Genomic DNA, 10,847 nt, shown 5'->3' with positions numbered 1-10,847 from the left:
ATGTACCTGTACTTTCTAAGGCTCATAGCCTTTTGAGTTTTTTTAGTGAAGACTCTGTCAACTACTTTCTCTCATAGAGTCTTTCTAGTGAGGACCCTTCCCACTATGAGTCTCTCATTGAGACTTGTTTAATGAACTCATATTCTAGGGGTACGAAAGAGACCTTGTCTGTCATTTACCCTCATAAAAATTTTCTAATGAGGAATATATCCATTACTTGCTTTCCATTGAAGCTGCCTCATGAGCATGTTTTCTAGAGGTATAGGTGGAGATCATGTATGCCATTAGAATGTTTGACCTTTTATGGGTTATTTATTCAGGGCACATCTGCTCAACAACTATAGCCTATAATGGAAGAAGTCGGTGAGAACCCACAAAAGATGTAAGACTCATCTTATGTTATATAATTGGATATGTTCAACAAAGTTAACCCGTCATGAACAAATTTGAAGGGAATCCACCAAAAGATTTTGTCCTATCTAAGGTTGTTAGTTGAAGCTTCAACTTGATGACTATAATTTGTTATGGAAGGTGTCGAATTGAGTTCCCCGGGATCGACTAAGCCTTAAATGAGGTGTCAAATATGCACTTTATTACTCCAGACTAAGGTTCAGTTCGAAATAGACCGTACTTTTTTTTTTGGAATTATTGTTGCATCCATACTCAAAAATGACGTTGAGTAACTTGTTAATTTATTCCCTTGAATTTATTATCCCCCAATGAGGGGTATTTTCATACGAGCCTGTAAAGCAACCCATGTATCAAATATTTAAGATATCAACTTCCTGATTCGATTGAGCAGAAGCTCTTATATGATGAGGAGGCACTGAGAGAGCACTTTCGAGCTAGGTAACTCAGATCAGTGGCTGATCACAACATGATTGTTCTCTTGAAGTTGTAGTGAAAATTGCCCCTAATATGGAGTTGATTCATTTAGACTTGATAAAAAGCGAGATGAAGACCCCAATAATTTGTGTCCAGGATATTAATGTAAACAACCTTTTGTGACTGTAATGGGGAGCCCCTGGCCTGGAACCAACTCTTATAAACTTGTTGTTTGAATGAGATGTGGAAAGACCACTACACTACAATCATGCTCCGGATATTGACGTGAATGACCTTTTAAGACTACAATGAATGTTGCCTCTCACATCGAAGAATATTCATAAATAATTTTCAAAAGATGTAAAAGAGGTTACTTTACCAGTTAGGTGTTGTATATCATTAAAAAACGAATCAGATGCTTGACGTGCGAGACTTCAAAAATATACCCAACGAAACTTCATTTCCCAAACTGATGCATGCTTAAAGATTGACAAAGTTAAAATAATAAATTAAGTGTCTTAATTCTGGTCCAAGATCCAACACATATATAAATCAGAAGCAGAAAGTAACATCTCATTTTTTATGTAAAAACCCTGAAAAGGAAAAAATCATGGCATTTAGCCTATTTGAAATAATGCACAATGTAATAATAGATAAATATACTTTATATTTATAACATTGAAAATTTTCATATCACACTAAAAATATCATAATTTTAATTAACAAAAAAATTTGAAATACATTTTTCTAATAGCCTATATGTAAACGTTAAAGTTAGAAGTTTGACACAAAAAAGTGTAAATACTTACGAAATTAGAGGGCTGCGCGTAAATTTCTCTCTAGAAAAACGAAAAAGTCCCGTGCTCACCGTCTGCCAAAAGGCCGTCGGCCCATACCGACAGGTCCCAGTCAAAGATTTTGAACCGAACACGTTCATATAATGTGCCTCTTGTCTTCTCCTTTCCTCTCATTCTGCAACGCCAAAGCTATCGCTGCCTCTCTCAATCACAAATCTTGCAAAAGCAAAAGCGCCACTCATCCTTGTCACGCCTTCGTCTCTTCCCCAAACCCGCCTTCGTCTCCCGCTCGTCTCCACCCTTCTTCTTTGAACGCTCGTTGCTGCTCATCTTCTCCCGCTCTCTTCACAGGTGATGAATGAATGGATATACACAAGACCAGGGCCCTTTTCTCGTTTTTAGTTCTGATTTTTTTGCATGTTATTCTGTTGTTGCTTAGGTTTTTCTGATCTATTAGCAAAGCTTCTGCAATATGTATTCTCTTGCGCTTGGTTTTGTTTGAGGAGGAGGCTGGCGTTTGGTGTTACTTTGGGTGATATAAGTGAGGGAAAGTTGTTAAGGTGTTCGAGGATAAGTTTCTCTTTGATTTCATCAATCATTTTTCTCTTAGGGCTTTTAAAGTTTTGTTCAGCTTGGAGGGATTAGGGGGAAGGAATGAAAACGTGGAAGGTTGAAACTTGCTTTGCCTAATTTCATTGATTGAGGAAAAATTCTGCAAGAACTTTTTTTTTATATCTTGTTTGGTTGACTAAAAGTAAGATTATATTTTTGTGAGGGATGATAGTGAGTCACAATGATGATTTAATATATATTGTTTAATAATCACAGGGTTTGGACAGAGAAATTTCAATGGAAGAAAATTGCATTTGTTCGCTGCTGGATGATTTAATCCAATGTATTTGTAGGGTTATAACTCACCGCAGATTTGAGCCAAGCCTAAGGAAGTTTAGAGGGATAAAATAAGAGGGAAATTGTGGATGAAAGATTATCTTTTATTTATTGGGAATTACAAAGACCTCATTAACTCCTTAGAGAGTGAAATGGTGCGTTAGAGCAAAGATTATTGGGATTATAGTGAGATAAGTATAGGAAAAACACATGGACCGAGATCAGGTCAGAAAAATACAAAATGATTTCATGTCGTGTCCTAGATTTTCATATGTATGTGCATGACCATTGAACTGCAATTTATATGCGTGGGCTAGAGATGGTGGTCTGTTAGGTTATAGAAAAAATAACTGGAAATGTAGTTGTTGTAGTCTCTATTGGTGTTGGTAAGTTAAACTGCATGCTAAGTGGGAATTGTGGGTAGGCCCTAGAAAGGGTGATGTACCATATTAATGGGTAGGCCCTAGAAAGGGTGATGTACCATATTAGTTTTTCTGGTGGGAAGCTTGAGCGAGTTTTGGTGAGAACCCTAATTTGCAGACGGTTACTCTAGAACAATTGTCAAGATCTTTGGGAAGAGCCGCTTTGTGAAGCGGTGCTTTACATGAATTCAATATTAGGTAGCGAGGTCCAAGTAGGACTTGTTAGACTTGATTAGCCTATATTGTTGTTGAGTGAGGGTAGTGGGAAACTCAAGGCCTTGCTTCTAAGCTTGCTAGTTATGAGTAAATTAAGCTAGATCATAATTGGTGTATTGTAGGATACAGATTAAGCTTCTTAGTTGAGTTGATCGACTATATCGAAGCAAATATTTGCTTTCATTTATATTTCTCTAGTTAATTCAACTACTTACTAATTATACGAGAGCCAAAAACTTATTATGAAATTATTAAGTAAAATGCCCTTGCATTCCCTAGTTTTTTCAAACAAAAAATGACATTAGAGAATGTTGTTTTGAAGTTTTTTTTAGGGCCACAATCCCTTTTATAGATGAAAGAATTTGCAATGATGATAAAGACTTGTATAGCCAAAATTTTCACGCCAACTTTTGTTTATTTAAAAAAAAACAAATATATTAACTAAATAAAGATATTAATATATGAAGGCCATTTAACAAGAAATGCTTGAGGAAAAATAAAATTATAACAAAAAAAAAAGTAAAAACAAATTTTGTTTGGATTGTCTAGCTTGAAATTCAGTAAAGGTATAAATGTGACAATTAATTTTCATCTAATTTCTATTTCTTACAGTATTGAAAATATGATTTTTTTTCCATTGGGGAGTTAACACTATAAATTATGTAGTTAGAATCAGAAACATATTGCGAAAAATATTCATCGTTTTGTTCACCAAGAAGAATAAGTTGTGGCGTTTCAATAACTTGCAGAGTAGTAAGTGATAATTTCGTAGTGCATGAATTGGTCAACACCACAGGACTAGTAGAAGTAGAAACACCAAGCACTCTCCCGTGGAGGACTTGTACTTGGATCTAGTTTTTCAGAATAAATTTGAACAATGGAATGGTGAAGTTTTACTAAAGGGTCTTCACGTGTAATGCGCTCTGCTTAAATAGGGGAATTTTAAGCTTGGTTTGAGGCTTGAAACATTATGATAATTTATATTGAAGATTTCATGAGAGGAGCATTTGATGGCATGTTTTTGAATTCCATATTTTGTCAATATCAGGATGACGAAGACCTAATCCGTACATTATATAAAAAAAAAACAGTTATGCTCAGTTCCTCCAAAATTTTAGCAACAGAGAGCCTGACAAAATACATCATTGCAACATCTATATATAAATACTTGTCAAAGATTAAAGCCAAAGAGAATAATGTAGTTTGGTTTAAGTATAGAAAAAAAAAATGTGTGGAAAAGAGGTCTAAATTGGAGTGAAAGTAGACTTCATATAATAAGCAAAATGTGGAGATCATTTTAGCACACACATTGGGAATCTATTAATATAATAGGATTTTCATGAGGGTAGCCTTATGTAATATGCTTTTAACTAGAGTTTTATGATGACATATTGAGTGTTAATGTGCCCAATAAATACGGCTGTCAAAATAACTCGTTTGTGAACAACCCGTGTTCGGCTCGTTAAGTATCTCGTGTTCGATTAGTTCACCAAGCAAACGAGCCAAACACAATTTTTTTGCTCTCGATATATAAACAACCGAACAGGAACAAAGATTTATTTGTTTGTGTTCGACTCTTTTTGACTTGAAATAATTGAATTATATATGTGTGTGTTGTGTGTTAAAAGGCTATAAAGATTTATAATCAATTAAAATTATTGATTAGAAAATAGAATAAAAATATATTAAATTCTATTTAAATGAATATTTTAATATAAATAATAAGATTTAAATCTCACCCGTACTTTTAACATCTTGACTAAGACTGTCAAAATGGCTCGTTGTTCGCAAACAACTTGTAATATGCTTGTTAAGCAAACCGGACAAACACAAACAAATTTTTTGCGCTAGATATATTAACAAGTCAAACACGAATGGTGGACATGAGCCGAGCCTGGAGGCTGGGCTCTTTTACGCTCCTACAAACAAAATAGTTATCTAATACTATCAAATTTGACGTGAACTTGTGAATTACCTGTATGTTAGGATGTTGAATTTGCATATAAGTGAGAGATTGAAAGGTGTAATAAACATATTAATATTCTCATCTAAAAATAAGAGAGAATGCCCACATTGAAAAGTTGAAGGCTATTTATGTTGAATTTTCTCTCAAGTTTCTCTTAAGTTTGGTGAAAGAATAGTGGAGACTTGTTGACTAAAGAGGAGAAAGCATCTGTATTATTTGAACCACAAACAACATTTGCAAAGGAGCTACGAGTTTGAGAGTTTGGGACAAATGAGACTCAACCACCAGGGAGAAAGTGAGCAGCAACCACTAAAGCTCTGGGCCTATTAGGACGGGAGATCATGACCTTAGCGGGGATTAATCATAGTTTTAGAATAAATCACCACGTGAGAAGTTGGGATACAAAAATTTTCTAAAAAATAAGAGTGAAGATTCCTTGATAGAGATCAATGAAAGCAAGCTTGCACGACCACAAACATGAGAGAGAACAAAAATCAATCACAAACATTATCAACAAGGACATCATGAGATGACTAGTTGTGGGATCAATAGAGATCAGACAAGTTGCCGACGCTAACACCAAGAGAAGGTGTTGGTGTCATCAGATCTGGGCCTTGCAAAGGTTCTGCACAAGAGTTGTACTGAAAAGGGTGAACTAGAACACAATATCACAAATGAAACTTTCAAGAATGCTGGCAAATGTATCAATAAAGCCCCACTGGTTGGAAGGGTTGAGGGGGGTTGCATTGAATGGAGCTCACACAAATGAGTTCGTTTGTGTGACAAGATTGGCACTAAGGCGAAAATAGAATGGTAGGCAAAGGATGAGCACGTTGCTCGTGCAAACGAAGCCACATGAAACCCTATCTGCGGGTAATGGTAAGCAAAGGATGAGCACGTTGCTCGTGTAAACGAAGCCACATGAAACCCTATCTGCAGGTGTTGCCACAAACAATGTCGGGGTTGACATGATGGGAATGTCATATCACCGTGAGATCAGGCCATAGCGTCACGAGAATGGGAACATCTATGAAATGAGAGAGGGAGAATCTGCGGTAAACCTGCATCCATAACAAAGTCAATCAAGTGATAATCATATCTAAGTTGGGCTGTTTATAATCATTTTGCCCCTTGGAAATCTTTTTTGTTCTCGATAAGGATCAATAATCTTTTGATCCAGTAGCATCCATAATATTTGCCTTTTCTTGATATTCTTATTTGTTACATTATGTATTCTGCTACCTTATTATGGGATGCTGCCTAGACCTTCTAACCTATGCTCTCAAGCAGTAGATCAACATCAATCATAATGGACTATAGTTGTTTTTATTGAGAAATAAGATAATCCAAGGTTTAGTTGGTATTTATGAGGAAACAATAAGTGACAATTATAGTTGGTTCAACCAAAAAAAAAGTGTGGATGTGAGCTCTTTTCTAGAAGACATTGACGTGGTTAATCTTTGCATAATCATGGAATGTTTTGTAATGTTAAGCTGGTTTGATAGTTCAGCGTGACAAATGCAATTGTGGCATTAAATTTATCATACCTCATTTGAAAAAGGAAAAAGAGAAGACGGTAAAAGACTAGAAAAACTGGGGGACCAAATCAAAGTTAGTTTAAACCTTCTTTTAATATTTAAGAGATTCCTAGACCTTAACCTAGACTTCCTTTTAAAATCAATGGAGAATCTAAGAACCCTCTTTATTCTATTTCAAGAGGAATTAAATTGCTATTTTCAATCCTAAACATGAGGAGAGCCTAGCTACTTAATTCAAATTTAAGCCTGTCCTATAGGATTAAAATATCAGTAGCTTTTAATGTTAATGTAATTTAGTTATATTTTATAGGGTACATAATTTGTTTGTATTTTTATAATTTATAAATATATAACAGGGTCTTGATAATGGTGATGATAAATGTATGATTTTTTAGAGAACTTATACAAAAAATTTATGACAAATTTTAATATATTTATAAAGTACTTTTTTTTAAAAAAATTTCTATATCTAGATTTACTTAGCACGCGTTTATGCAAATATCTATACTTCATATGCTTAAACTGATACATATATATGTACACACACAACATAACATTACCAATATAATTAAGTAATATTTATTAAATAAAATTTATTTATTTACATAGCATGCATGTAGCTGCGGAGGTGTCACTTATCTGCTAGAGAACTAAAATTTCTTGGAGGTGACTTTGTAAACTTTGACTTCCAACTTTAGCAATCGTGCTTTTTCTCAATTAGGAGCAATCATAGAGGACATAAGTTAAAATCTCTTGCCCTCTGAGTGATGCTTCCCAGTTCCACCTGCACATTTATCCCAAGTCAGTGAAGGCGAGGATCTCACAAATATTTCTTGCAGAAACGCTTTTCTCTCACTTAAGTTCCTCAATTTCACTACATTTTGTTTTTCTTTTGGATGCGGAAGGCAGACTTGAACCTGACCCACTGCTTGCCAGCTCTTTTTGGTCATAATTCGCATTGTCTATTTTGTCAATTGGTTTATGCCTGTGAAGTTCATACAGTTTTTTTGAGACATATCGAGTAATTTTATAATTTTTTAGTGCAGGCACGCTTTTATAAATTCTTGTTTCTGCCTTCCGTACGAATTTATATCATTTTGATAAACTTTAACTTGACTGTTTTGTAAACATTTTACATTTTTCTTGTGAGAAAGTGTCGTTCATTATTTAACTTTTTGGTATACTATTTACCAGCATGCAAAAGTACGAAATGACATAAGTTACATTTTTTTCTCATCATAAATTCTTACAACACTGTTTTTTATTGATCGTGGTAAAGTTTTGTGGCACTATCATGAGAGTGCTCTCAAAGATCTAGTTAATGCCTTTCTAATTGTTTTCATCTTCTGTTTCATCTGCAGATATGGATGGACGCCCTAGTTCTTCTTTGTTACCATTACAGCGCTGTAAAATATTACACCTGGTTTGTGTTATTTTATTGGGGCATTTACATACATACCACCGTATTCTTATGTATTTACATATCTAATACCCAAACTTTAATTTTTACATTTATGCCACCCAAACCTTCCATATCACATCAAAAAGACCACCATTTTAACTTTTAAATAGTGAAATACACTTTTTCATGCATAGGGAAAGTGACATGTATGTAAAATTGAAGTTTAGGTGTTAGATATGCAAATACATATGAATTGAGTGGTATGCATGTAAATATTTCTATTTTATGTGACAGATTTTCACTATTTTGTCTCATAGATTTAATTGATTTTTCTCTCATAAAAATGTGCCAGGTTAGGCACGCTCAAGGGATACACAATGTAGAAGGAGAAAAGGACCACAGCGCATACATGTCTCCAGAACTCTTTGATGCTCATCTTACACCACTAGGATGGAACCAAGTATGTTTTCATTGTCTTCCTACTCCTAATTTTATGTCTTGATATGGATGCATCATGATGATCTAGCATTACAGAATGATGAACAATCATTCTTTTGGATAGAACTTTTTTTGTAATACAAACACTTTATGCAAAGTTTCAGTGTGAGTTGAGGCCTAGCCTAGTAGCATTGACATGATGCTATGCATGCTTAATTTTTTAGGGTCATTCACACCACAAAATTCTTATACATTTACATATCTAAAACCTGAACTTTGAAATTTACATGCATACCACTCAAATCTTTAACATCACAAAAAAAAAAACAAAAAAAAAAAAAAAAAACCATAATTACTAACATTTAAAAAGTAAAATACACCTTTTCACCAATAGTTTTATAACACCAAAATGTTATGAATGTAAATATCAAAGTTTTGGTTTTAGATATGTTAATACATAAGAATTGTGTGTTATTGTATGTAAATTTCTGTTTTTTTTTTATTTTTGTGTAAGAATTGTTTATTTTGAAGTTTTCCTGTTCTCTTTAAATTGCCTGTAGGGCGTTTTTTTTTATTTTATTTTGCAAGGTTTCCTATTTTACAAGTGTTTATGAGGAGGCTTCCTGCCTCCCTTTTGTTTCTCTTATATGCTTGCGTGATTTGAATAGGGCTGTGTGCGATTTCATGGTATTATATGCTAAATCAACATTTTTTAAAAATATGTAGATAATATTAATTTATGTAGTAATCTGCTTCTTTGATTTTGTTTGAATTCATGTGCACTCAAAAGTGTGAACTGAACAAAGACTTTGAATTATGATTTTGACACCCATTACATTCAGTTGCTTAGATTTTGAACAAATTTTAAGATTTTCTCCCTAAAAGAATTTATATATTTAGGGAGTGCATCATTTCATCAATCAAATATAGTTTATCACACTTATTGCATCCAAGGTTAGAATACTATAAGTAATAATGACACAAGGGGAAATTAATCTCATATACATCTGTGTTTAATTCTTTAAGATTTCTGCCTAGGAATTTTTTAAGTACCATCAAATTGATTTATGCACTAGTGTCTCAGTAGGGTCTTATATATAATTGTGGGGAGGATGATAGTAGATCTTTGATTCTAATGATGTTCCTGAGTGATGAAAAGCTTTGTGATTTTGACAATATTTTAATTGAGAATTTCTTGAATGTCTTGTGTTGCATCATAGGGATACGGAAAATTAAATTTGATTTGATGAGAACTATGCTTTTTCAAAATTATTTCAAACATGGGGAAAAACTTTACAAATTCATGATTGCCGATAGAAGTTGCTCAAATTTTGTGTCTAAATCTATCCTTTATTGCATGAATTTAAACCTCTAATCACATCTGCAACCATGTTAAGTAATATGAGTGCATAAAACTGCTGTTTCTATGTCTTAAGATAATCTTTGTTCTTATTTAGCTAGCTGCATTGATTAAATCTAGTGTTTTGTGCTACCCATGTGTACTGCTCATGTTCTGTAAGGTGGACCTTAGCGTTATACACATACTTAAGATTAATGAGAGAAGATTAGTGTTTGAAACCTTCCAAATCTAAGGGTAAGCCTGGGTATGCAAAAGAATTTAATGCTCTTTATAATGTGAAGAGGAATTTTACATATTCTAATCAGACACCATTTAAAATAGAGAATAGGCAAGATTGTGTGAATAATGTAGTTCTTGAGGTCATCATTTCACTTAATGATGTTAGTTAAGTGTTTATTGATTTTAATATAGTTGTGCTAATGAGCCTCCTAAGAATTACCATTACTAAGAGGTATAGAATATGCTTTTAATATTTTTTTTGGATCATCATTCAGCTACTTTGACTCATTCTAAGATATTTGAACTTGTTGAATTTAAGATGCATTGGTGAATTACTTAAGAAAACCTTTATCGGGGAAATGAGGAAAACCTTTATCAGGGAAATGAGTTTTCTATGTTGTACCTGCGTTGCTTATGCCTAAAATGAGAACTGTCATGTGTGTTGGCAGTAGAGCCCTCGACAAAATTATCATTAAGTTTAGATTTTTATTCCTCATTTAGATGATATATTAGATATGTTAAGTGGAGTTTGCTGACTTCTACATTTATTGTAAAATACAAATTCATTGATTGTAATGAGTTGATAGCCAATGGATCTGACATTGCAAGAGTCTTGCTAAAAGAGTTTGATTGAATTGTGCACAAATATTGCCTGTTTTACAAAATGAACCATACCGATGGGTTTGAAATGCTGAAGGTTTTTTAAGAAGGCACCCAAGAATTGCCAGACAGTGAAATTGATGAATAACAAACACGATATTGTGCAAGTTTGGATT

The 10,847-nt window shown here is 33.7% G+C and overlaps 1 protein-coding gene across 1 annotated transcript in view; it reads left to right on the top strand.

Moving 5' to 3' along the window:
• The first annotated feature begins 1,704 nt into the window (after positions 1-1,704).
• The window catches only part of LOC110034129 (phosphoglycerate mutase-like protein 2), a 41,400-nt gene continuing 32,257 nt past the window's right edge, over positions 1,705-10,847 (top strand). The window contains exons 1-3 of the mRNA XM_020738416.1: positions 1,705-1,973; positions 8,014-8,075; positions 8,407-8,514. Of these exons, the coding sequence (XP_020594075.1) occupies positions 1,766-1,973; positions 8,014-8,075; positions 8,407-8,514 (378 nt within the window). The 5' untranslated portion in view covers positions 1,705-1,765. The remainder of the gene's footprint in view (positions 1,974-8,013; positions 8,076-8,406; positions 8,515-10,847) is intronic.

The sequence above is a fragment of the Phalaenopsis equestris genome, unplaced genomic scaffold, assembly GCF_001263595.1.
Source record: "Phalaenopsis equestris unplaced genomic scaffold, ASM126359v1 Scaffold000002, whole genome shotgun sequence".
Taxonomy (NCBI): Eukaryota; Viridiplantae; Streptophyta; class Magnoliopsida; order Asparagales; family Orchidaceae; genus Phalaenopsis; species Phalaenopsis equestris.
Note: the sequence above shows the minus strand (reverse complement) of the source record. Positions and strands in the feature narration are given on the sequence as shown.